The 27,797-nt window shown below is 50.0% G+C and overlaps 1 protein-coding gene across 5 annotated transcripts in view; it reads right to left on the bottom strand.

The window, feature by feature from the left end:
- ARHGEF18 (Rho/Rac guanine nucleotide exchange factor 18) overlaps positions 1–27,797 on the bottom strand; it is a 100,637-nt gene that overhangs the window by 49,467 nt on the left and 23,373 nt on the right. For 4 of the 5 annotated variants that reach the window (XM_086409490.1, XM_086409492.1, XM_086409491.1 and 1 more), the window contains 8 exons: positions 21,372–21,652; positions 20,198–20,348; positions 19,434–19,548; positions 18,366–18,423; positions 17,705–17,749; positions 17,062–17,139; positions 15,115–15,217; positions 14,833–14,974 (listed from right to left, as the gene is read on the bottom strand). In XM_086409490.1, coding sequence (XP_086265616.1) covers positions 14,833–14,974; positions 15,115–15,217; positions 17,062–17,139; positions 17,705–17,749; positions 18,366–18,423; positions 19,434–19,548; positions 20,198–20,348; positions 21,372–21,652 — 973 coding nt within the window. Of the gene's footprint in view, positions 1–4,340; positions 4,481–14,832; positions 14,975–15,114; positions 15,218–17,061; positions 17,140–17,704; positions 17,750–18,365; positions 18,424–19,433; positions 19,549–20,197; positions 20,349–21,371; positions 21,653–27,797 lie in introns of those variants that run through there. The other variant, XM_086409493.1, reaches the window with a different exon arrangement.

The raw sequence follows: 27,797 nt of genomic DNA, 5'->3' as shown, positions 1-27,797 counted from the left end.
CCACTTAGACCCTCTTACTATGGCCTTTCTCTCCTCCTGAAACCCATCTGTAGGAATGACCAGCTGATAAAATGTCCCGGCGGTTGACAGTGGTGACAGTTGTGTGAGCTTGTGAATGTTCTAAAACCCACAGAAAGGCACCCTTTAAAAGGGTGAATTTTATGGTATGTGAATTATGTTTTAATGAAGCTTTTTTTTTTTTCTTTTAAAGTGACATGCATTTACAGATGTAGAGAAGAGACTTGTGGACATGAGGTGGTGGTGGTGGTGGTGGTGGTGGTAAGGAGAGGGTGGACGACTAGAGACACTTGCATTGACATTTACACCATTTCCTCCTCCAGAGGATCTTCTAATTCAGGGATCGAGCTTGCATCTCCTGCACTGGCAGGTGGATTCTTTACCGCTGAACCACCAGGGAAACCATATATGCACTACCATGTGTAAAACAGATAGCTAGTGGGAACTGCTGTATAGCACAGGGGGCTCAGCCCCGCGCTCCGTGGGATGGGGGCGTGGGAGGGAGACTCAAGAGGGAGGAGGTATATGTATACAGGAGAAGGCAACGGCACCCCACTCCAGTACTCTTGCCTGGAAAATCCCATGGACGGAGGAACCTGGTGGGCTACAGTCCATGGGGTCGCTAAGAGTCGGACACAACTGAGCAACTTCACTTTCACTTTTCACTTTCATGCATTGGAGAAGGAAATGGCAACCCACTCCAGTGTTCTTGCCTGGAGAATCCCAGGGACAGCAGAGCCTGGTGGGCTGCCGTGTCTGGGGTCGCACAGATTCGGACACGACTGAAGCGACTTAGCAGCAGCAACAGCATGGCTGATTCACCATTGTTGTGCAGCAGAAACTAACGCAACATTGTAAAGCGATTATATGCCAGTTAAAAAAAACTGACATGCATTCAGAATGTAACCACCTGCAATATGTTAAATATATAGCCCCTTCCTTAAAATCTTTAGAATAATTTTCTCAAGATATGGTGATACTTTGAACAAAACCAACTGCAACTTTTTTTTTTAGATTCTTTTTGGTTTTTTTTTTTAATTTTATTTTATTTTTAAACTTTACAATATTGTATTGGTTTGGCCAAATATTGAAATGAATCCGCCACAGGTATACATGTGTTTCCCATCCTGAACCCTCCTCCCTCCTCCCTCCCCACAAGTGCAACTTTAATCTCAATGGCAACTATGAATCTACTTAAGAACCAAAGCAGAGAAGCAGCATACCAGTTGAATTTAGTTAGCCTGCTTACCTCTGTGTTTAGCTGTGGCTCTCTTTGCAACCGTATGGATTGCAGCCCACCAGCCTCCTCTCTCCATGGGATTTTCCAGGCAAGAATACTGGAGTAGGTTGTCGTTTCCTTGTCCAGGGACTGAACCTGAGTCTCCTGTGTCTCTGGCATTGCAGGTGGATTCTTTACCGCTTACACCCAAGGCAATTTTACCGTTTACGCCCAAGGCAATTTTACTGCTTACACCCAAGGCAATTTTAATCGCACACTCAAAAAAAGCGTAGCTGCAGGGGTCCTTTCACTGAGGCCTCCTGGAGGACATTATTTGAATCAGACTGCCCCTCCCCCGTCAGCCACATTTCTCCTCCAGAAAAATTCCTAGTGGCCGCTCAGGAGCTGTGCAGGGAATTGCTTTGCACCTGGAGAGAGGGTTTACAAACCAAGAGCAGCTCTTCACCACTTTCAGGGGAAAAGTAAAGTTTAAGTCACAAATAATGAAGAAACAGTGACTAGCTGGACCTAACAAAGCCTCTGGGCTTAAAATGACTTAAGAGAGCCTAGAGGAAAATGTTTAAAAAGTCATGGGTGGAATTTGCGGAAATGGAAACAGGACCCAGGACGAGTGAAGAAAAATGAAGGAGACCTTGACACGAGGATCAGAAATATGCTAAGCACGTGGAAGGTAAACAGCCAGGGAGGCACAGCTGGTGACCACAGCCCTAGGCCGGGGGTGGGGTGGGGGTGCGCTGGTGACAAGGGCAACTGGCTGTAATCGCTACTGTGTGACAATGAAAAGTATACCAAGGTTTCCACCAGGAACAATGTACGTGCTACCACGCTTTCAACGTGGGGGCGTTCTTACCTCGACTGAAGAAAAAAAGAGAAAGAAAAGAGATTCAAAGAATCTCCTTTCTCTCCTTCAAGCCACTGAAGCGGGAAGTAAGCGATACACAATGCAAACAAGTTACACTGACCAGAATTAAAAAAACTACCCCACTCCTTTATTTTGGGGCTGAGCTGTGCTGCATGCAAGATTTTAGTTCCCTGACCAGGGACCAAACCCTTGCCCTGCAATGGAAGTACAGAGCCCTAGACACTGCACCGCCGGGGAAGCCCTCTTACTCGTTTTAGCACAGCTTCTTCCACCCCCTTAGAAGGGCTTGACCCACAGAACTAGCAAACTACTGATAAAACGTAAATTGCAACCCAGTCCAAACAACAACTGAGATGCTCACATTCTCCAGACTCTTTATTACTCGGAATGTCGACTGAAAAATATGGGCCTGAGATTTAAAAAAAAAAGAAAAAAGAAATAATGCCATTTGCAGCAATATGGATGGACCTAGAGTATTAAATGAAGTCAGTCAGAGAAAGACAAATATCATATGGTATCATTTACAGGTGGAATCTAAAGAAATGATACGAATGAATGTAACTACAAAACAGAAATAGACTCACAGACATAGAAAACAAACTTAGGGTTACCAAAGGGGATGGCAGGAAGATAAATTAAGAATTTGGGATTAACATACACACACCTGTTGTTTACCTGTTTATATATAAAACAGGTAAACAGCAAGGATCTACTGTATAGCACAGGGAACTATCGTGTAAAAAACTATAACAGAAGAGAGTATGAAAAAGAATGTATATATGTGTGTATATATACATATAGGAATATACATATATGGGAATATATTTGTATATATGGAATCCCCGGTAGCTTAGCAGTGAAGAATCTGCCTGAAATGCAGGAGATGCACATTTGATCCCTGGGTTGAGAAGATCCCCTTGAGAAGGAAACGGCAACCCACTCCAGTATTCTTGCCTGGGAAATCCTATGGACAGAGGAGCCTGGTAGGCTACAGTCCATAGGGTCACAGAGTCGGACACAACTTAGTGACTAACCAACAACAAATATATATATGTATCACTGAATCACTCTGCTGTACACTTGAAAGTAAAACAACATTGTAATCAACTATATTTCAGTAAAAATAAAAAATTAAAATACAGACCTGGGGGCATACCACATGCACAGAATATATAACATTTATTGAGCATTCACCATATGCCAGGGGCTGTGCTTCCCACCTTACATGTATTACCTCATCAAATCCACAACTGATCCTCATTCTGGCTTTAAAGATGGGGAGACTGTGACTTAAGTGGTGGAAACTGGGACCAGAAGAACCCAGATGTGATTTGACACTTAAGCCTGTGCTCTTGACACTTCTCCATACAACTCCAGAATTAATCATTCACCCGGATACCTGCAAAACCATCCCCACATCGCCCTTGGCCATAGGGCTGTTCACCTGTCCTGAACTTTCTCTAGTCAACAAGAAGAGACCTGCCCGTCTACGATCCTGGCTGGAGTTCCACTCTCCCCCAATCGGAGACAAAAGGAAGAAAAGTTGTGTTCTTCATTTCCGAGGTAAAACTTCGCCAACGCTTTTGATCCCCTGGGCCAGCCATCTCTTCTACCACTTCGATCTCAACAGAGAACCAGGTAGAAGAGAGGAGGAGAAGACAGCTACAATAAACCATGCAAGGACCAAGGGCCTCTGATTCCTGCACCGCACCATCTAAATTCTCCCACAAGAAAGAAACTGGAGGGAGAACTAAAGACCCAAAGCACACACACTTCCTATGATTTTGTGACCCTAACGATCAACTGGCAGGAGGACGTGGGCTCCACGGAGTGAGCGATGCTCGGGGGCTTCAAGTCCCCCAGTGCTGAGTTATCACCACATCTCAGGTCCTGCCCCGGGAGCTCCAGATCCCGGACGCCGAGTCCTCTCCCTGTTGAACCAGGGAGGTTGCACTGCCCAAGGGCTGGGGCTCGGCCGGAGCCGGCGGGCATCGTCTGAACTGTGCCTTCTCCAAACAGAGCCTGCATGCACGGAAGGGACAGCCTGCACTGCAGGATCCACCCACCAGTTTGGACGAGCCCACGGGGGCCGGCCCCGAAGCCGAGGCAGCCTCGGGGGTCCTGCGCCCGAGGCCACCCGCGGGAACCGACGACGCCTTCATGGGGCCCGAGGCCTCCTCCCGAGCCTCGTTCTCCTCAGACCTGCCCCGCCGCCCTCACCTCAGTCCGCCGCAGGTCACTCGCCGCCCGCAGCTCCGTTAGCTTCCCCGCCGCTGCTGCCGCCCGGCCTCCCGGGGTCCACGGCTGCCCTCGGCTCGGAGCCGGAAGCGGGAAGCCACGGGGTGAGATGCGCACGCGCGGCCTCGCCCCCAAGGGCGGATCAGAGGGTGTGGACCCGGAAGGGGGCGTGGCTCGAGGGTCGGTGGGTCGCACGAACCTGGGACATTAAGGCTCATCCTGGTGATGCAGGCAGGGGTCTTTAGCTCGAGCTTAGGCAAGGCGAAGGGACTGAAAGGTACTTTCGAGGAGGGTGAGGGCGATCCTTGAGGGGCGGGTCAGTCGGGCAGAGGGGCGTCTAGGGGAGGGAGGTCATGAGAGGAAATCAGCGGGGTTGGGAGCCGTTTGGGGGGAGGCGGTCAGTGGGGCCCCGAGGTATTCGCGGGACTGGGAGGCGCTTAGAAGGAATCTTAAGGAGAGATTATTGGGGTTGAGGGAAGTTTTGTGGAGTCATCGGGGACGTGGGTAATTAGCAGGTCTGGGAGGGGTTTCCTGGTAGAGGATAGCAGGGCTGGGCGGGGGGCGACTTGGGGAGTTAGGGGTATCTAGAGGCAGAAAGTGGGGTACAGTGGAAGCCTGGGGACATCAAAGGGGGATTAACCCCGGGGGAGAGAAGTTTGAGAGGGGAGGATGCAAGAAATGGAGAGAACAGGTCTGTCTCCTGCGAAGAAGTGGCATCCTAGGTTACAGGAAGTGAAAATTTACAAGTCTTGAAAACATGAGTCATTTATCTCTCAGGTGATCCCAGACACTGCAACATAGATACCACCGGATACCCCAAACACATTTCAGAAACCCAGGCAGATACCATCAGATACTCAAAACTCACTTTCAGGCATGGGAAAATAGACACCCCTTGTAGATCCCTTCTCACGGAGAAGGCAAGGGCAACCCACTCCAGTACTCTTGCCCAGAAAATCCCATGGACGGAGGAGCCTGGTAGGCTGCAGTCCTTGGGGTCGCTAAGAGTTGGACAAGACTGAGCGACTTCACTTTCACTTTTCTCTTTCATGCATTGAAGGAAATGGCAACCCACTCCAGTGTTCTTGCCTGGAGAATCCCAGGGACATGGGAGCCTAGTGGGCTGCCGTCTATGGTGTTGCAGAGTCGGATATGACTGGAGCAACTTAGCAGCAGCAGTAGGTCCCTTAAATGCCCCCAAACTATTCAGAATCTGAAAAACATGCCAAATATCTCAAAAGTACTGGACACCTTCATCCAGTAGCCATCAACTACCCACAAACAGGCTTTCAGACACTCTGGAATATATCAAAGCCCCACATGGAAACTTCTAGATTCCCTCCAACACAGATGCTATTAGAAACCCCCAAAGGGGTGTTCAGAGGATGAAACACATGCTGGACACCCCCACAGAGGTGTTTTCAGACACCTATAGACATGCCAGATGCCCCTCCATGTGCCAGCATCCCCTCAAATACCATCAGCCACCCCAGTCCTGAGATTTGTCTAATCCAGGCCCTCCATAGGTGAAGAGGGTGGGTAGGAACCAGGAGAGGAGCCAAAGAGCTTTCACCTAAGGTCCAAGCTAGTCAACCAGGTCAAGATCGCCCCCAAATAATCTTACTTCAAAACATACACAATCAGGATGTCCCTAGTGATCCAGTGGCAAAGACTCCATGCTCCCAATGCGAGGGGTCTGGGTTTAATCCCTGGTCAGGGAACTAGATCCCACATGCCACAACTAAGAGTTTGAATGCTGAACTAAAAGTCCTGCATGCTGCAACTGAAAGATCCCACGTGCCTCAACCAAGACCTGGTGCAGCCAAATAAATAATAATAATAAAGCCACACACAATCTGTGTTTGACAGCTCTCAATTTAGAACCTGGGTGGCAGAGTCCCCAAGTGACCTGCCTTCGGTTTAAGTCCAGACTTCATGATCAGGAGAGGGAACACGTCTAGGGAGTTGGAGGGTCCAAAAGTGCAAGAATCCCACCCCAGTGGAGGTCATCAGACACCCACCCCAGTTGAGGTCAGAAGCCCAGACACAGGTACTTTTGAGGTCTCGATGGATCTGTAAATGATCACTCTGAATGCCCATAACTTTTGGACTTTATCCCAAAGGCAGTGGGGAGTCACTGAAAGATTTTAAGCAGGAAGAGTGGCATGATCCTTATATCTAGAGCTCCCTTTGTTACCTTCAGGTTGACAAAGTTCTCCCCTAAACCCTTTCAAGGGGCCTGTCAGAAAGAAGAGGCATCTCTTGTCTTCCTCTTATCCATCTAACCATTTCCTGCTTTTACTGAGTCCTTATCATGGGCCAGGGACTCTGCCAAGAGCTAAGGATCTGTGTTTCTCAGTTTTGCTACTAATGACAGTTCATGCTTGTGCTCAGTCACTCAGTGGAGTCTGCGACCCTATGGACTGTAGCCCCACCAGTTTCCTTCAATGCATGAAAGTCCTCTGTCCATGGGATTCTCCAGGCAAGAATACTGGAGTGGGTTGCCATGCCCTTCTCCAGGGAATCTTCCTGACCCAGGGATCGAACCCAGGTCTCCTGAGTTGTAGGCAGATTCTTTACTGTCTGAGCCACCTGGGAAGACCATAATGTCTGCAGACATTGCTAAATGTTCTTCAGGGGGGACACAGTGGCCCTTGGCTGACAGCCATTGGAATTTAAAGTCACCTCATGCAGGCTTTAAAGTCACCCCATGCAGGCTTCCTGGGGGAGGTGGCCTTGCTCTTTGTCTTAGAGAATGAGTAAGAGTTAGGTGGTGGAAGGAGTTCCAGGAAGAGCACTGAATGAGCAAGGCACATGTGACCGGCACGAGTAGCCACGAGACTTCAGGGTGGCCGGGCGAGGGGATCTTGGGGGTTGAGTAGTGACAGAGAAGGGTGGAGGGCTAGGTGGGGTCAGACCACGGAGGGGCCCCAAAGGTCAAGGCTAGGAACAGGACTATCAGGAATGGCACTCCACCAGCAGAGCTGGTCGCTGGGAAAGCATCTCAGCTTTACCCTGGAGACACTAATTACCTGGAACATGATTCACTTCCTGTTCTGTTCAACTTACAGTGGGGCTGTTTCCTTAAGGGGACAGTCAGTCACATCTAGCTTTGAATATCTGTGATGGGAGGTAAGCTTGTGGCGACTTACACCTGGGTGGTGCCTGCTCTCAGCCTGCTGGAGTGAGACACAGGTGTTCTGGCCTCACGTTGCTCCCTTAGACAGGTGTGGGGCTGTGGTCAGAGCCTAGGGTTAGGGTCTGTGACTAAAAGGCTAGCTTTGCCTCCATAACAAGAGCTAGCACTAGGACTTCCCTGGTGGTCCAGTGCTCTGAGAATCCTTCTGTCAATGCAGGGGACACAGATTCAATCCCTGGTCCAGGAAGATCCCACATGCCATGGAGCAAATAAACCTGTGTGCCACAACTACTGAAGCCCACCTGCCTTAGAGCCTGTGCTCCGTAACAAGAGAAGCTACTGCAGTGAGAAGCCCATGCACCGCAATTAAGAGAGTAGCCCCCATTTGCCACAACTAGAGAGTAGCCCCGATTTGCCACAACTGGAGGAAGTCCACTCAAAGCAATGAAGACCCAGTACAGCCTATAAATAAACACTACAATGTAAAAAGAGAGATATTGCCAAATGACGATGACAATAGGTGCTACCATTGCCCGTATGTACCCGGCACCATGTTGAGTGCTCATCATTTCTGTGACATGAACTCCAATCTCCCTTGATCTCAAAGGGTTGTCCTGAAAGTCAAATATTGTCTCCAGAACATGGAATTTGACTCCTGCCATCCTGAGAGTAGGCTGGATTGAGTGACCTGCTTCTAGAGAATAGAGAAGAGAAACGGGAAAAATAGCAACCTGGCAGTTGTTAACCTTACCCCGGTGATAAAGATTAATATTCTCAAGGATGTCATGTCGATAGCACTTACCCCCTTATCTGATGAGGCATAAAGGTTCCCCAAACCCATAGCCCCTCTACAATTTTAAGAAAACACCAGGACTTCCTTGATGGTGCCGTGGGAAAGAATTCACCTGCCAATGCAGGGGACACAGGTTTGATCCCTGGTCTGGGAAGATTCCACATACTGCGGGACAGCTAAGCCCATGTGACACAACTGCGCCCCGTGCTGCAAATACTGAAGCCTGAGAACCTAGAGCGTGTGCTCTGCAACAAGAGAAGCCACCGCAACGAGAGGCCCATGCCCTGCAACACAGACCCAGTGCAGCCAAAAACAAATAATAAATAAATTTTTAAAAAGGGCTTCCCTGGTAGCTCAGATGGTAAAAAAAACAAAACCCGCCTGCAATGCGGGAGACCTGGGTTTGATCCCTGGGTTAAGAAGATCCCCTGGAGGAGGACATGGCAACCTACTCTAATAGTCTTGTCTGGAGAATTCCCATGAACAGGGGACCTTGGCGGGCTACAGTCCATGGAGTTGCAAAGAGTCAGACATGACTGAGCGACTAATGCTATGCTATGCTATGCTATGCTAAGTCGTTTCAGTCGTGTCCGACTCTGTGCGACCCCATAGACGGCACCCACCAGGCTCCGCCATCCCTGGGATTCTCCAGGCAAGAATACTGGAGTGGGTTGCCATTTCCTTCACCAATGCATGAAAGAGAAAAGTGAAAGTGAAGTCGCTCAGTCGTGTCCGACTCTTAGCGACCCCATGGACTGCAGCCTACCAGGCTCCTCCGTCCATGGGATTTTCCAGGCAAGAGTACTGGAGTGGGGTGCCATTGCCTTCACAATTAAAAAAGAAAACATAAGACATGGGAATTCTCTGGGCGTCCAGTGGTTAAGAATCCGTACTTTCCCTACTGAGGACATGGGTTTGAGCCCTGATTGGGGAGCTAAGATCCCACAAGCTGAGAGGCATGGCAAAAAACAAACCCATCAAAACCCCAAAACCAATAATGATAACAACCTCCCCCAAAACATCAGGCAAGCCCAGATTAATGGACCTCGTACAAGACACCTGGCTAGCATTTCTCTGGATTGTCAAGGTCATGAATAGTAAGACGAGACAGAGAAACCCTCACAGACCAGAGAGACTAGGAAGACAGGACGATTGAAGAGAATGTAGTATCTGAATTGGATCCTGAAACAAGGAGAATACTAATGAAAGGACCAAACCAAACCTGGTGAAATCTGAATAGAATCCAGAATTGGGTTAATAGTACTGGACCAATGTTAGTTCCTAAGTTGTGACAAATGTATCGAGGTCCTGTTGAGAGTCCCTTGGACAGCAAGGAGATCAAATCAGTCAATCCTAAAGGAAATCAACCCTGAATATACACTGGAAGGACCGATGCTGAAGCTGAAGCTCCATACTTTGGCCACGTGATGCCAAGAGCTGACTCACTGGAAAAGACCCTGATGCTGGGAAAGATTGAGGGCAGGAGGAGAAGGGCACCAACAGAGGATGAGATGGTTGGATGGCATCACTGACTCAATGGACATGAGTTTGAGCGGACTCCGGGAGATGGCGGACGGGGAAGCCTGGCGTAGTGCAGCCCATGGGGTGGTAAAGAGTCAGACACGAGTTAGTGACTGAACAACAAGACATTAACATGAGGGAAAACTAGGTGAAGTGTATATGGGAGCTCTCTCTGCACTTTTCTGTAAATCTAAAATGAAAAGTTTCCAGGAGGACAGGGGTCTGCCCCCCACTGGAGGGGTAGGAGAGTCCTCAAATAGATAGTTGTATACTCTAAGTTGCTCCCCCAGGTGGCTCAGTGGTAAAGAATCTGTCTGCAATGTAGGAGACCCAGGTTCGATCCCTGGGTTGGGAAGATCCTCTGTAGGAGGAAATGGCAACCTGTTCCAGTATTCTTGCCTGGAGAATTTCATGGACAGAGGAGCTGGGGTTCAGTCATGGGGTCACAAAGAGACACGACTGAAGCAACTGAGCATACTCCAAGTTAGAGTCTATTGCCAAAATGCAGCAAAACACTTCACTTCCAAGTTACAGATCTGGTCTCTTTGAAGTCTGATCTTTAGTCTTACTCTAATGGTAAAATCCCTAAGTAAGCATTGGTTTCACCATAGCATTAGCATGGATTCTTTTTTTCCTGCAACAACAACAACAACAAAAAACCATTAAGCTACCCCTTCTGCCTGTCTTGCATTTTATTCTACACGTGGTTATTTGCTGGTTTATGCTAGCCAAGGACAGCAATCCACAGAGTTCCATCCTTACATCAAGGAATGGAATCTGATCCTGAGCGTCTAGTATTTTGCCTGTAAGTCTACTGATAAAAGATTGTTGGAAGCCAGTCATAGAATCTGAAGATAAACTCTAATCTCTCCTTTGCTATTTTGGGATTTTCACAGAAGCCAAGAACTCATTGCAAAACATTTTTGCGAGTATGAGTGCTTATATTCCATCCAGGAACAATGCATTTTTGCTTGGTTTAGAATTACTGGTAGCTCATTTTAAAGCAAAGGAAAATCCACTGAATTCGTGTTTGCTGTCTTTAGAACTGTTTGCCAAAATATGGTATGAAGATGTTTTCATCTTCCTACTATTTTAAATATTATTGTACAGAGCCATTATCGATGCCGTTTTTTTTTTTGTAGGAAAAAAGCCTTAAAAAGTGCTCCAATTATTGACATTAAGTGCATCAAACAAAGTGTCTTTGGCATATTAGACTTTTGCTCTTCTGTAATTTAATTTTCTTTTAAAATATAAAATTTTGCCTTTGTTGTTGTTTAGTCACGCATTCATATCCAACTCTTTGCCACCCCATGGACTGTTGCATGCCAGGCTTCCCTGTCCTTCACCATCTCAACTTTAACCATTAACATTAACCATTCATCATCTCAACTCTAACATGAGTCTGCTCAAACTCATGTCCATTGAGTCAGTGATGCCATCCAACCATCTCATCCTCTATCATCCCCTTCTCCTGCCTTCAATCTTTCCCAGCATCAGGGTGTTTTTTCTTTGCATCAGGCATTGGGGCTTCAGCTTCAGCTTTAGTCCTTCCAATGAATATTCAGGATTTCCTTTAGTATTGACTGGTTTGATCTCCTTGCTGTCCAAGGGACTCCAAGAGTCTTCTCCAGCACCTCATTTTGAAGGCATCAGTTCTTTAGCACTCAGCCTTTTTATTGCCCAGCTCTTACATCTGTACATGACTACTGGAAAAACCATAGCGTTGACTATATGGACCTTTCTGGGGAAAATAATGTCTGCTTTTTAATACACTGTCTATGTTTGTCATTGCTTTTCTTCCAAGGAGCAAGTGTCTTTTAATTTCATGGCTGCAGTCACTGTCCATAGTGATTTTGGAGCCCAAGAGAATAAAGTCTGTCACTGTTTCCATTGTTTCTGCATCTATTTGTCGTGAAGAGATGGGACCAGATGCCGTGATCTTAGTTTTCTGAATGTTGAGTTCTAAGCCAACTTTCACTGTCCTCTTTCACCTTCATCAACAGGCCCTTTAATTCCTCTTCACTTTCTTCCATAAGGATGGTGTTATCTGCATATTTGAGGTTATTGATATTTCTCCTGGCAATCTTGATTCCAGCTTGTGCTTCATCCAGCCCAGCATTTCATATGATGTACTCTACATATAAGTTAAATAAGCAATATGACAATATACAGCCTTAATGTACTCCTTTCCCAATTTTGAACCAGTCCATTGTTCCATGTCCAGTTCTAACTATTGCTTCTTGACTTGTATACAGGTTTCGCAGGAGGCAGGTAAGGTGGTCTGGTATTCCCATCTCTTGAAGAATTTTCCACAGTTTGTTGTGATCTACACAGTCAAAGGCTTTAGCATAGTCAATGAAACAGAAGTAGATGTTTTTCTGGAATTCTCTAGCTTTTTCTGTGATCCAACAGATGTTGGCAATTTGATCTCTGGTTCCTCTGCCTTTTCTAAATCCAGCTTGAACATCTGGAAGTTCATGGTTCACGCACTGTTGGCTTGGAGAATTTTGAGCATTACTTTGCTAATGTGTGAGATGACTGCAATTGTGCAGTAGTTTGAATATATCTGTGTATTTATTTAAAAATACTCAACTCTGCATCAACATGGATACATTTCTCTACTGGATCAGTACTGGCTCAGTTCTGGATCTCTGCCCTCACCCTTCCTTCTGCCAACTTCCCACCTGCACCTTGAATTTGCTGCCTGAGATAGAGCCCCTCAGGGCTTGATCGTGGCCTTCCAGGGAGGTTCCAGTATCCAGCAGACCTCACCCCCACCCCTCCCAGATGAAGAGATAAGGAAGTCAGCAGAAACAAGAAGTCACTTGCTGGTCAGGAAGATTCCCTGGAGGAGGGCATGGCAACCCACTCCAGTATTCTTGCCTGGAGAATCCCATAGACAGAGGAGCCTGGCGGGCTACAGTCCATGGGGTCACAAAGAGTCAGACACTACTAAAGCAAATTTAGCACGCACCTGCTGCTTAAAAGGACTTTAAGATGCTGAAGACTTTGCAAATCCTGGGTGGCTTCTGCTGGAGAGCGTTCACAGGGTCAGAAAGCAGGTTGGATATCTTTGGAGAGAAAGCTCCAAATGGGTCCACTCCTGACTGCAGCAGCCAACAGGCCCGCCGCCAGCAAAAACTACTCCGGAAAACGGGAGGAATGAGGAAGAAGGAAAATGCCCATGTGTGGGGCCAAGCAAGGCAGAAATGCAAAACCTGTGGCTCAGGTCTTGAGGAGGCACCTGCCCCCAGGATGGAGGGACCGCTGTCACTGTATGGCCCACCCTGGGGCCAATTCTCTGTTGTACTCGCCCACTGATTCTCACCTGGGCAATCCTAGCCCCCAGGGGACATTTGGCCACATCTAGAGACATTTTTGGCTGACATGACTCATGGGGCAGGTGTTAACAGCATCTAGTGGGTGGAGGCAAGGGATGCTGCTCAGTATCCTGCAGTGCACAAAACAGCCCTCCCCTCCCTCAACAAAGAATGACCAGGCCTCAAAGAGCAATAGGGCCAAGGTGGAGGAACCCTGCAGCAGCCTGAATTTGCAACTAGCATGCAGTTGCCAGTGCCTCCTCTCTGCCCCTTGTCAAAAAAAGCAAAGTTCTAAATCTCATAAAAGACCAGAGTCATCTCCCTCCAAGGCCTTTGGAACCCAATACTTTTTCCTGATTTCTGTGTTGGGTTTCCCAGTGGTAAAAAAAAAAAAATCTGCCTGCCAATGTGGGAGACACAGGTTCAATCCCTGGGTTGGGAAGATCCCCTGGAGAAGGAAATGGCACTGGGAAATCCCATGGATGAGGAGCCTGGCAGGCTGTAGTCATGGGGTCACTAAAGAGTCCGTACATGGCTTAGCGACTAAACAAAACAAACAAAATGTTTTCCTGAGCAGAGACTGTTATTCCCGAGACAGTGCTGGGAGGCAGGAAATTGCCTGTTAATGGGCTGATCCTGCCTCCTCCTCTCTCTCTCCCTCCAATTCATATATTACAGACCTCACCCCTTTCACTACATCATGCCTGCGTGCATGCTAAGTTGCTAAATCATGTCTGACTCTTTGCAACCCTACAGACTATAGCCTTCAGGGCTCCACTGTCCATGGAATTCTCCAGGCAAATATACTGGAGTGAGTTACCATTTCCTCCTCCAGGGATCGAACCCAGTTCTCCTGCATTGGCAGGCAATTCTTTACCACTGAGCCACCAGGGAAGCCCCATCAGGGCATCATAAGGTGGCCTTATTAGCTAATGTATTTAGTTCAGTGAGGTCATATTGAGTTAGGGTTGGCCCCTAATCCTCAGGCAAAGGGGGATTTGAGGCATGAACATGAGTGTGGGGAAAATGCCACATGAAGACCATAGTTCTTCTGGCACAAACCCTTGGACTTCCGGAAGCCAGGAAAGACACTCGGGATGGACCCCTTCCCAGCACCTGTAGAGGGAGCTGACACCTCGATCTTGAACTTCTCCAGAACTCTGAGACAATGCATTTCTGTGGTTTAAACCAGCCAGATTGTAGCTAACTAATACACTGCCTGAGTCTGGATTTTGCCAACAACGAAAGCGAAAACTTAAAGGGAATCTGGGAGTCCCAAACTTCCCTGGTGGTCCAGTGACTAACACTCTGCACTCCCATGGCAGGGGACCTGGGTTCCATCCCCGGTCAGGGAACTAGATCCCACATGTTGCAACTGAGAGTTCACATGCCACAACTAAATATCCTGCATGCTGAAACGAAGATTGAAGATACTGCGTGCTGGACCTAAGATCTGGTGCAGCCCCATAAATGAATTAATAAGCACTTTTTAAAAAAAAGGAACTTGTGTGGGGCAGTCCAAGCTAACCAAATACCCCTGCTCTTAGGGATGGATTCCTGGTGACCTCCAGGAAGCCATGGTTGGCCTGAGCTGGAAAGGGAGGATGCAAAGATGGAAGGAGGCCATGGGAGCAATTTAAGGGAAGTAAGGCAGAGAAAGTGGCTGCCATCCAGGGCGACGGGCTGGGCCACCGGACTCACCAGAGCTCAGAAAAGGTTTGCCACACATAGGGCAGCTGGAGTGGCCAGAGAAGGTTCCTCGAGCCAGCTGGTGCCCGTTGATACATTCTTTCCTCTCTCGCGCATCCTGACCTTTGTCCTTCTGATGCACTGGGGTCTTCCCCTGTTGGGGACAGAGGTGGACCTTAGAATGCCCTGTGTGTCCCTTCCCACTTGGAATCACAGGGCTCTGGGACCAGGGACATCCTGGCAAGCTGGAGAAGGCAGAGAGGGTCCCCCCAACCCCTGGCCCAGCCCTCTGACCTTCTCCTTCTGCCTGGTGACTCGATTGCGCAGGGAGCTCAGGCTGCGTTTCACCTTGGTGCCCCTGTCGCTTCTCTCCGTCTTCCCCATGCTGTCCTCACTCCTAAGGGGTGGAGAGTTTGGTGAGGAGGGTTACAGCAGACCCAAAAGGCCCTTCTGGCCAGTTCTGCATGTCACTCCTGGGATCCACCTGGAATCTACCTGAGGCCCCTCTATCCTGTTCCACCCTTGCTGTGGTCCTGAACTCTCTCTCTCCTCTCACTCACTTATTCACTCAAAACACATTTACCGGGCTTCCCTGATGGCACAGTGGGTAAGAATCTGCTTGCCAATGCAAGAGATACAGGTTCAATTCCTGGTCTGGCAAGATCTCACATGCTGTGGGGCAACGAAGCTGGTGTGCCACAACTACTGAACCTGTGCTATAGAGCCTGGGAGGCACAGTGACTGAAGCTCAAGCACCTAGAGCCCACGCTCCACAACACGAGAAGCCACCGCAGTGAGACGCCCGAGCACCTCAACTAGAGAAAAGCCTGTGCAGCAACAAGCAACGAGTGCAATTGTATATATATATACAGACATATATATAGGTATAGTATGTATATACCATAGTTTACATACAGATATAGTATGTATAATATATAGATGTATATATAGAGAGATAGATATAGATATCTATCATATATCGTATATATATATAGAGAGAGAGCTTCCCTGGTGGCTCAGATGGTAAAAGAATCTGCTGCAATTTGGGAGACCCAGGTTTGACCCCTGGGTCGGAAAGATCTCCTGGAGAAGGGCATGGCAACCGACTCCAGTATTCGTGCCTAGAGAATTCCACGGACAGAGGATCCTTGTGGGCTACAGTCCATGGGGTTGCAAAGAGTCAAACACGATTGAGCAACTAACACTTTCACTTTCATATTCATATATAGGGCTTCCCAGGTGGCTCAGTGGTAAAGAATCCACCTGCCAAGCAGAAGACCCACATTTGATCCCTTGATCAGAGAGATCCCCTGGAGAGGAGAATGGCAAACCACTCTAGTGTTCTTGCCTGGAAAAATCCCATGGACAGAGAAGCCTGGCAGGCTACAGTCTACAGGGTCTCAAAGAGTCAGACCCGACTGAGTGACTGAACACAGACACACACAGACACACACACACACACACACACACACACACACACACAACATTTATGGAGGTTTGCAAAGTTCCAGCAGACTTGGGGACTGGGTTTGCCTAGGGGAAAGTGACATGGTCTCAAGCTTGAGGTACCTTGATGGACCTTGTCCATCTCTGCCTCCTTCCTCTGATTCACATCCCCTTCCTATCTTATCAGCCTGAAACTCTGTCCATTCTTCCCATGGGATGTCTCTCAAATCCCCCTGCCCTCTTCCCACCCAACACTCAAGCCTTAGATCTTACCTCTTCTGGATGACCAGCGTACTCTCATTTAATAAATAACATATTAAGTCATTGCATGTATTTATTATGATACATATAATACAAAGAACCCCAACCCCTGCAGAATCGAGTCCCTGGAGGGAGATTCCATGCCTCTGGTCTGCACCCTTGATGGTGCTCACCATCACTGGTCACCACAGAGCTGTGGACTTCTGCTTCCCAGCAGCAATCTGGCCTTTGCTGACTCCCCTCCCCTCCTTCCAGCGCCACCCCGACACCTTTCCTGTGGAAGGCACCCAATTCTTTTCCCCATCTCATCTCAGCATACCGGCAAACTCCTACTTTTCCATTGGAAACCAGCTCAAGCTGTCACCTCCTCTGAGAAGTCTTCCCCTGCCCTGCCAGGGAGTATGAGGAGCCCCCTGCCACCCCCACTGTTTCTCTGGTGATTCCAGTAAGAGAATGGGGCCCCAACCCCTCATCCCATCTCAGGTCCCTGTCCTCTCAATTCAGTGCCTGCCCCGCCCACAGCTCAGTACTCACTCAGACAAGAACTCAAACCAGGTGAGGTTCGAAGCTGCTCCTCCGGGGCAGACCGACAATCGAGCCCTCTGCCGGGCCCTGCAAGGTCAAAGGGGACAGACAACAGGGTTGGCAGCCCTTCCCCTGACCCCTAGCGGCCCCCTCATCTGTCCCCTCTCTCCCAGGGCTCCTGTGGACAGGCGTGCAGCCCATGACCAGGGATCCTGTCATCCCTCCACGTGTGGGCTTGGATACATGGTCATTGTGATGGGTTTTCCAGCAGAGGGTAGTAACAGGTCTTGGTCAAACAAAGTTAACGTGTTGGGAAGATTTTTCCAACAGACGGCAGCATTTTGGGAAAGGGCCGCCTTTTCCCGTTTGTGCAAAGGTACAGCGTGGCTAGCGGCAGCTTGCTCCTGTGTCCTGTCCTTCCGCACACCTGTGCCTCCTCCCACCTCTCCAGTCCTCATTTTCCTCCCATTCCTCCCCATCCTCACACATGTCCCCTCTACCAGTGCACTCTTCCACCTGTCCCCACACCTGTCTTCCCATATCCGTTCCCTGCTTGCGTCCCCCATCCCTGTCCACCCCCGTCCCCCTACACCTGTCTTCTACATCTGTCTCACACACCTGTTCCCCCACACCTGGCCCCCTATCCACTCACCCATGGTACTGTCGGAGTTCTTCAAGCACCTGCTGGACAATCAACCTGAGCGGGGGGGTTGGATAAAAATAGTCCACAGTTGCCCCCAATGACAGACATTCCCCCAAACGAGCTGTGAATGCCTGACCTGGCCCTGGTCCTGATGCAACCCTTAACTGGAAGGCCCAAACCCTCTCCTGATACTGTCGAGAACCTTCTGAGGTGCCGGGAGAAAGTTGGTGTGGGAGAGGAGACTGAGGTTATTAGAGGGGGACTGTGGCTGGCCCTCAGAGAAGGCAATGGCACCCCACTCCAGTACTTTTGCCTGGAAAATCCCATGGACGGAGGAGCCTGGTGGGTTGCAGTCCATGGGGTCGATAGAGTCGGACACGACTGAGCGACTGCACTTTCACTTTTCACTTTCATGCATTGGAGAAGGAAATGGCAACCCACTCCAGTGTTCTTGCCTGGAGAATCCCAGGGACGGAGGAGCCTGGTGGGCTGCCATCTATGGGGTCACACAGAATCGGACACGACTGAAGCGACTTAGCAGCAGCAGCAGTGGCTGGCCCTGCTCACTTTTATGGGCAACGATGCTACATCCCTGCATCCCTCTTCCCCAAACCTTGACCCCCTTGGCTGTCCTGGGGGTCCCTCCCCCACCTAAGGGTCAGACACTCACACATGATTCGGCTCCACATGATCCTTTTCCATGCACTCCAGCACCGGGGGGTCCAGGCCTGGAAGCAGCCCCCACCCCAGGAGACATAGGTGTGAAAGGTGCCCTGGGGCAGGACCAGCCTGGCATACAACTCCTGAACACACCCCTGTAGACCTGGAGCCGGTCCAGATGGGGCTTGCCATCCTCGGGGCGAGGGAGAGTTGTAAACAGGACAGACAGCCAGGGATGGAAGCGTCCCGGGTGTGTCATGAGCTCACAAAGGGCGAAACGCTTTACACATATTAGGTCAGTGGACTCTCAAAGTGACGCTAAGAAGATACTCTGATTGTCTTTCTTAGCGACAAAGTGGAGGAGGTTCAGAGACTTGCTAGAAAGTGGTAAATTCCTGGACTTCCCTGGTGGTACAGTGGTTAAGAATCTGCCTGCCAATGCAGGGGAGATTCCGGGAAGATTCCACATGCCTCGGAATGCCTCATGTGCCACATCTACTGAGCCTGTGTTCTAGAACCCTCGAGCCACGTGCCAGAACTGCTAAAGTCTGTGCACCCTAGAGCCTGTGCTCCACAACAGGAGAAGCCGCTACAATGAGAAGCCCATGCACCGCACTGAAGAGTAGCCCCTGCTTGCTGCAACTAGAGAAATCCTGCACACAGCATGAAGACCCAGTGCAGCCAAAAAATAAATTAATAAATAAAAATTTTTATAAAAAGAAAAAGAAAGTGGTAGCTTCTGGTTTGGCCTGTAGGTCTTTCTGATACCAGAGGAACACAAGCTCTTCAGATAGAGATTCAGAGAAAAAGAAGGAGACAAAGAAAGACACAGAATCAGAGGAGGAAGAGAGTCTTGGAGGTCATTCCAATATTGTGCCCACCTTGGCTTGAGAGTCCCCTGGGAGGGTGAGGGGGAAGGGCAGATGATGGAGGAGCCATGTCACCTCTCCCCCAGCATTCTGCCCAATTCCTGCCAAGGGGATCCTAAGCCTCCTCCACTAGCCCCAACCAGGGGACCCTCCAGCAGAAACCCCCTACCCCACTTGTTTGAATGAAGGAAACCCCCAGGCTGGGCTACCTTGAACAGCTGGAGGTGGCACTTCCAAAGCTGGAAAGATTTCCAGGGAGCTGATCTCATCGAAGGACACAGGAACAGACCGTGACCTCACTCTTTTCTCGGGGCTGTCACATTCCTGCAGGGAATAAGCATCTCGCTAAGCCCGGAGGCAGCCTGGGCTGCAGGCAGTTTCTCTGGGTTGAGGGTCCCCAGCCTCCAGCTGCAGACAGGGGCTACCCTCAGCCTTGGGGCACAGGAGTAGGGATGGGTCTCCACAGCAGCCGAGGGCTGGAGCCAAGGACCGTACCAGCCAAGGACCACCCCCCAGCTGTGGGCTGGAGTTCTGGAATTTTGAACCACAAATTCCAGCCATGGCCAGAAACTCCCCACCCAGTCATGGTCAAGGGCAGAGATGCCCCAGGTGGAAGCTTCAGCTCCGAGTGTACATTCTCCAGCTTTGGGCTAAAATCCCAGACCTGAGATGAGTTCTTCTCCGTTGCAAAGTTCAGTCACAGACAGGGCTTCCACCCAGCTGCAAAGATTCAGAGACAAGCCTGAGTTCCCTAGCCCAGGGGATGGCGCTTACAGCCAAGGATCTCAGGCCAGCAAAGGACCTTCAGGCTTGGTCTGAAGTCTTAGGACCCAGCGACTTCTCTGTCATGGGTGACACCTGCCATGATGGGTTGGTCCCCCCAGCTATGTGTAAGGCACCCCAGGGTCCCACAGAGGCAGCTGCTGGGCGCATAGTTGTGTTATTAACTGGGGTGGTTGGGGGTTGCACCAACCTTGCTTGGTTGCTCTGCGGGGGTTCCACCCCCAGGCAGACACCCTTGGGTCCAGGCCTGCAGGCCTTCTCCTGGCAGGTTCAGAGCGAGGCTGGCCAGTGTCCGAGGCAGAAAGGGCCCCTCATTCACAGCTGAGGATTCGATGCTGAGCCTGGTGAAGATCAAGAGGGAGTCAGGTCTCTTCCACTGGGCTGTCGCCCCAGCTCCAGCATTCGAAGCACGGGGCTGGGGGGAACCCTTGGGTGGTCCTGTGATGGGGGCAGGGCACAGACAGTGTTCCAGATCTCCCAGCACCAGGGGGGTGGACGGGAAACCTGGCTAGAGGAGTTGATGCTGAAGTTCCATTTACATCACAGGTCCACTGCTCTTTTTACACAGACTAGATGAATATTTGGGGAAAACTGTGGGGGGTGGGGGCTTCCCAGGTGGTGCAATGGTAAAGGATCTGCCTACTAATGCAAGAGACATAAAAGACTGGGTTTCAGTCCCTGGGTCGGGAAGATCCCCTGGAGGAGGACATGGCAACCCACTCCAACGTTCTTTGCCCGGAGAATCCCATGGACAGAGGAGACTGGTGGTCTACAGTCCATGGGGTTGCAGAAGAGCCAGACACAGCTGAAGTGACTGAGCACACAAGCATGTGAGGGGTGGAGGGAGAAAGAGGGGCGGGGGGAGAGTTGAGGAGGGCCCACAGCTAAAGCACTCCACTGTTTCAGGCTGCCCCTGCACTGTGTGGGTGGTGCCAAGCACCTATCTGTGTTTCGAACAGAAGTGCCTCTGTGGTTCTGTGCTCGCATATGCAAGGGACACATTTAGGCGTCTCTGGGTTTGAGCAGGAGGAGGGTGCATGCCTGTGTGTGGGCATGTAGCCCCCGTGTGCAAGGCCAGGTGTGCTCATCTGGGTCCAAGCGTGCCTGCCGGCTTCATGCAGCCTCCAGGTTGACCTGGCGGATGCTCCTTCAGCGTGTGCTTGCTCACCCGTGCACACAGATGCATGTGCCCACACGCATGTGTGCACCTCCGGAGGGGGTCTCTGGGGCTGCCTCTGATAGCACAGACACCTCTGGTGGCCCTTGAGCTAGGTGACCCAGAGGTGGTGGTGGGGGGTGAGGAGCAGCATGTGGCCGCCCTGGAAGGTGTGTCCCGGAAGGCGGCGGCGCAGTGGGCGGCTGACCTCTGCCGGCTCTCAGAGCAGCTCCTTGACCTCTCCCAGCTGCGTCTCCGAGCGAGGCCCTGGGACCTCGCAGCGCTGGAGAGGGGCGTTTCTCCTCGGGGCGTTTCTCCTCGGGCTTCTTCACTAGGGGGGCCACTGTCTCTGGCTCCCCCAGGCTGGCTGTGTGAAAGGACTTCGAGGCCCAGGTCCTGGAGATACTCACTGCCCTGAAGGGCCCCCAAATCCAGGCTGAGGTCCTCTGAACTCTCGCTACCGCCGAGCAGCCCTGGGATTCCATCCTCCTGGAGACAGATGCAGAAAAGGCCTTGACCCACAGGCAGCGAAGACCCCCACATCCAGACCCTCCACACCATCCCCTACTTATCCAACCTGGGCTCTGGGCCCAGCTCTTGGCAGATGGGGTAGAATGAGGGTGGTCCCCTCAGTGCAGGCCTTCAAGGCCTTAGTCCTCAGAAAAGGGGTTGGAAATTAGGGCTACTGGCCCCGACTGGACCTCCATTGTTGAGTTTCTGTCTGATCATCTTATGAAACAGGCCACGTAAATCCTGTCCTCTGTCCTCTCTCCTCTGTCTGCCGGCTCACCCAGCTTGCTTTAAGCCTCTTATAAGATCATGTGTGTGAATGCAATTTGTACAAGTGCCGTACTCCATAATTTGGCCACCTGATGCAAAGAACTGATTCATTGGAAAAGACCCTGATGCTGGGAAAGATTGAAGGCAGGAGGAGAAGGGGACAGCAGAGGATGAGATGGTTGGATGGCTTCACCAACTTGATGGATGTGAGTTTGAGCAAACTCTGGGAGTTGGTGATGGATAGGGAAGCCTGGAGTGCTGCAGTCCATGGGGTCACAAAGAGTCGGACACGACTGAGCAACTGAACTGAACTGCACGCAGTATCCTTGATGCTACTGGCTGAATTTCAGGCAGTATTGTAGCTCCTAGGCTTTCCCCAGGGCTGCCCTTAAGGGTCTCCTAGACCCTAAGTCTCCCTCCCAAGCCAGGATGAGAGTGGAGCAAGTGAGGAAGCCACCTCGGGCACAAAATTGTAGGGGGTACCCCCAAACTCAGAGATCAAGAAAAGCGTATTTTCACACTTTTTTTTTTAAGTTTGTAATTTTCATTTTTTTCTTTTTCCTTTCTTTTTTTGTTTGGCCACACCTCATGGCATGGGAAACTTCCCCCACCAGGGATCGAACTTGTGCCATTGTAGTGGTAATGCAGTCTTAACCACTGGACCACCACTAAGTGTAAGTAATTCAGTCGTGTTCAACTCTCTGCAATCCCATGGACTGTAGCCTACCAGGCTCCTCTGTCCGTGGGATTCTCCAGGCAAGAATGTTGGAGTGGTAGCCATTTCCTTCTCCAGGGGATCTTCCCAATCCAGGGATCAAAGCAGGGTCTCCCGCATTGTGGGCAGATTCTTTACTGTCTGAGCCTCAGGGAAGAAGCCCTAAGGACCACCAGGGAAGCCCCTAATACAACAGTAACAAAAAACCCAACAAACTTCAATATAGTGCAGAGTTCCATGATGAACAAATCATCAAAGCGTTACGACATGACAGGGACTTCCCTGGTGGTCCAGTGGTTAGGACTTGGCGCTTTCACTGCTGGTCTAGGAACTAAGATCCCACATGCTGTGTGCTGGGGCCAAAATTTTTTTAAAAGGCGGGGCTTCCATGGTGGCTCAGAGGTAAAGAATCCGCCTGCCAATGCAGGAGACACAGGTTCAATCCCTGATCCAGGAGGATCCCACATGCCTCAGAGCACCTAAACCTGTGCGCCACAACTACCGAGCCTGTGCTCTCGAGCCCTTGAGCCACCGCTACTGAGCCAACGTGCTGCAGTTATTGAAGCCTGTGTGCCCTAGAGCCCATTCTCTGCAACAACAGGCCACCGCAATGAGAAGCCTGTGTACTGCAACTAGAGAGTAACCCCTGTCGCCACAACTAGAGAAAACCTGTGTGCAGCGACCAAGACCCAGCATAGCTAAAAATAAATACATAAATAAATAATTTTTAAAAATTAAGACATGACAGTATTGGACCCTGCACTTCGCTCACCTCACCCTATTTCCAGCCCTCCGCTCCATTGTACCAGAGAGTAGCTTGGAACCTTTGAGCTCCTAAATCCCTTCCGATACCTTCCCCTCCCTCCTCAGCCCGGTATTTACAAAGGGCTCCAGGGTCCACCGCCTCCTGCTTCCAGCCCCTCTGCAGCCTCACGTTCCCACCCACCCAGGAGGCAGCTGTTAGACTCTAAAAATACATAGAGGTAGATGATAACGCCACATCCACCAAAGCACCAACCAGTTGCCTCCCCAACAGTTATTCAAGGGCCTTATTCTTAATCCCATTGCAGCTCTTACCAGGGGGTGGTGTTGTCCCACTTCCCAGATCAGGAGACTAAGGCTCAGGGAGGAGAAAGGACTGTGCAGCCTCGGGTCACACAGTTGGTAAATGGCAGAGCCAGACTCATACTCTGTGGGATCTGTCTGGATCCAAGCTCTATGCTCTTTCTTGCTCTACTTCCTCCTCTATTTCTTTTCCTAGTCTTTTCTTTGCCCTCTCCTCTGCCTGTCATTCATCCTTTTTTTTTTTTCTTCCCAGCCAGGCCACCTGTTTTTTCCTTTCCCTGGAGAATCTCTTCTCCTAGGCCATCCAGAGGCAGTCTGGTGAACTCCTATTCCTCCTTCAAAACCCACCTTGGGCATGCCCTCCAGGCTGCCTTTCTGACTCTTCCAATCTAAATAAGGTGTCCCTCCTCTGGGCTGTCAGGGTCTGCAGGATAAGGACTATTCCTTTCCAGGCTGTTGTGACACTGTCCTCAGACAGGGTTTGGTGGGTAGGTGGGTGGTCCACCCCCCATGCTACAGGCAAAACCAACCCTGAGATGTGGCCTTAGGCATCTATGTGAGCTCAGGCAGTCCTTGATGGACTGTCCCGATTGGTGGCCTAAAGGGCCCACTGAGCAGACCTGCCACCCTTGATGGTTTCTACAAGAGGCTCCCAGGATAGAATTGCCAGATAAAATACTGGACACCCAGTGAAATTCGAATTTCAGATAAACGACTGTTTTTTTTTTTCTAGTGTAAATAGATTACAAACATTGCAATATTTGGCAATCAGTTCTAACTGGGCATCCTGTAATTTTATTTGCTCAATTTTGCAAGCCTACCTATCCATGGGCCATTTGGCCGGTCGTGGGCAGTCTTTACTAGGAAAGGGGGAACAGGGAGGTCCCTACTAATGCTTGGTGAGGGGAATTTTCAGAGAAACAGCCAATTGAAGGTGGAAAATACCTGGACTGCCCTGGTGGTCCATTGGATAAGAATCTACCCGCCAATGCAGGGGACATGGGTTCAATCCCTGGTCTGGGAAGACCCCACATGGTGTGGGCCACCTAAGCCTGAATGTCATTACTACTGAGCCCACGCAGTCTAGAGCCCACACTCTGCAACAAGAGAAGCCACCATAATGAGAAACCCATGCACACAACTAGTGAATAGCCCCTGCTCGCTGCAAATAGAGAAAGCACGTGTGCAGCAATGAAGACTCAGCATAGCCCAAAACAAGCAATAAATATATAACCAAAATTTTTAAAAGAGAAAGAGGAAATACTTGCCAGCCAAGAGCCAGGCATTTGGTTGGCTGGGGATCTTGGCTGGTGGGAGGCAGGTAGCAGTGTCCATACCTGGTTTGAATGAGGTTGGAAGAACTAGGGTCTGGCTTTTTCTCTGACCTTCCCCACTTGGAACTCTACAGTTTTGATGCCTTATAGTAAAATATAAATGGGGCTTCCCTGGCAGCTCAGTGGTAAAGAATCCACCTGCCAATGCAGGAGACTGGGGGGGTCAGGAAGATCCCCTGGAGGAAGAAACGGCAACCCACTCCAGCATTCTTGTCTGGGAAATCCCATGGCCAGGGAAGCCTGGCGGGTTACAGTCCATGGGGTCTTAAAGAGTCAGACACAACTTAGTGACTGAACAATAGCAACAAAAATATAACAGAATTCACCATTGTAACAATTTTGTGTACAACTCTGTGGCATAAACTACATTTACTCGATATGTAATCATCATCACTCTCCATCTCCAGATGAACTTTTTTTCATCTCCCTCTAAGGAGGGTTTGTCGGAGAAGGCAATGGCACCCCACTCCAGTACTCTTGCCTGGAAAATCCCATGGATGGAGGAGCCTGGTAGGTTGCAGTCCATGGCGTCGCTAAGAGTCGGACATGACTGAGCGACTTCACTTTCACTTTTCACTTTCATGTATTGGAGAAGGAAATGGCAACCCACTCCAGTATTCTTGCCTAGAGCATCCCAGGGACAGGGGAGCCTGGTGGGCTGCCGTCTGTGGGGTCGCACAGACTCCGACACGACTGAAGCAACCTAGCAGCAGCAGCAGGAGGGTTTGTACCCAGTAAATAGTAACTGCTTATTGTTACCTCCTCCAGCTTCTAGTCACCTCGACTCTACTGTGTCTCATTGGATTTGCCTATTCTTTGCTGTTGTTCAGTCGCTAAGTTATGTCTGATTCTCTGTGACCCCAAGGACTGCAGCATGCCAGGCTTCCCTGTCCTTCACTATCTCCCTGGGTTTGCTCAAACTCATGTCCTTTGAGTCAATGATGCCATCCAATCATCTCATCCTCTGCCGTCCCCTTCTCTGCCTGCCCTCAGTCTTTCCCAGCATCAGGGTTCTTCCCATAAGGCTTTGGCCGCCTGCCTATTCTAAGCACCTTGTTTAAGTGGGATCGTACAGTGTTTGTTGTCTTGTGTCTAGTTTATTTCACTTAGCTTAATGTTTTCAAGTTCATCCATGTTCTAGCACAGGTCACAGTTTCCTTTCTTCTTAAGGAAGGATAACATTTCATTGTATGGATGGAACCACACTGCGTGGATATAAGCAAAGCTGCATTTTGTTTATCTGTTTGGTCTTTGATGGACAATTGAGTGGCTTCCACCTTTTAGCTCTTGTGGATTTTGCTGCTATGAATCAGTTCAGTTCAGTTCAAGTCAGTCGCTCAGTCGTGTCCGAGGTGTATAAATGTCTGAGTCTCCATATTTACCTCTTTTGGGTAGATCTGTAGAAGCGGGGTTGCTAGATCATACAACAATTCTCTGACTGGCTTCTGGAGCCCTGGCCATATTTTCCATGGTCTCCCCTCTTGAATTTCTCCTTTACACCCACTAATTTGTTTTCTTTTTTTTTTTTTTGGCTGCTCTGTGTGGCATGTGGGATCTTAGTTCCCCGACCAGGGATCGAACCCATGCCCCCTGCAGTGGAAAGCATTGCATCTCAACCACTGGAACGCCAGGGAAGTTCCTGCACCCACTGCTCTGGTTCCCCCAACCTGCCTGGCTGCTCCTTCTCTGTCTGCCACTTCCTCCCTGTGCCTTTCACACACCAGGGTACCTCTCCTTCAGTCTCTATCCAAAAAACCCACCCCTCTGGCCCGGCTGGTCCGGGTTCCCCTGATTCTCCTCTGACTTCCCCAGCCGCCTTCCTGAAGTCACTCCCATCCCGTCCCGGGTGTCTGGACAACCTCTACCAACCCCGTCTTCCTCTGCCACAGCCCCTAAAGTTTCCTCGCATCTCTGGTTTTCATCCTCCTGTAAATATAAACACGTCAGGACAGCCTCTTGGCCTGGACTGGGTCCCCCCTCCTCTGTCTCCTGCATCTGGCCTCCCTCACAGGAGGCAGAAGTGGGAACCCGGCCAGGTCTTTGGGTGGAAGGGGAGGGTGGACGGCTGTGGCAGGTACAGCGAGGGAGGAGGAGGGAGGGGGCTTCGTCCTTTGCTGGGGAACTTGTATCTTTCCTCCAACATTTCCTGGGTGAGAAACGGGAACCAGCCCACTAGGAGCCTCCCCGGGCATCTGCCCAAACATAGGTATGCTGGCCCTGACACCCCAGAGAGCGTGCCATCAACTCAGACTCCTGCTCCCTGGACGCTGGGGAGCCTTGGGGGATGGGTGCCTCCCCGCCCCCGCAGACCCAGAGGCGAGATGCCCCAGGAATTTCCACTCTATAAAAACGGCTAGCTGTGTGCAGATTTAAATAGTACACAGATCAACGTTTTTTTAAAAATGTAAATGGCTATTTATCTCCTTGTACTTTAGGAAAAAAATAGCACACCAGAGCAACTTCGTGTTTCTGGTTCTGTTTCATCATGTAAAACAGGGAACGAGTTTCAAACAAGAGAGCAGAACAGGGACAGAGGGTTTTCTGGTGGCTGGAAGGGTAGAAAGGCCTTCGTCAGGGTTTGCATCCTTGATGTAGCTTTTGTTGGCTCAGTGTGACCTAAGACAAATTTCTAAGCCTCTCTGGGCCTCAGTCTTGTCATCTCTAAAATGGGTGTTATGTTGCCTTCTTTTTGAATATATTTTTATTTGCTTATTTAGTTATTTTTGGCTTTGCTGGGTCT

Source organism: Bos grunniens, chromosome 7, assembly GCF_055505025.1.
Source record: "Bos grunniens cultivar Pamir isolate PY7600 chromosome 7, Bosgru_T2T1.0, whole genome shotgun sequence".
Lineage (NCBI taxonomy): Eukaryota > Metazoa > Chordata > Mammalia > Artiodactyla > Bovidae > Bos > Bos grunniens.
This window is presented reverse-complemented; position numbering and strand designations above follow the sequence as displayed.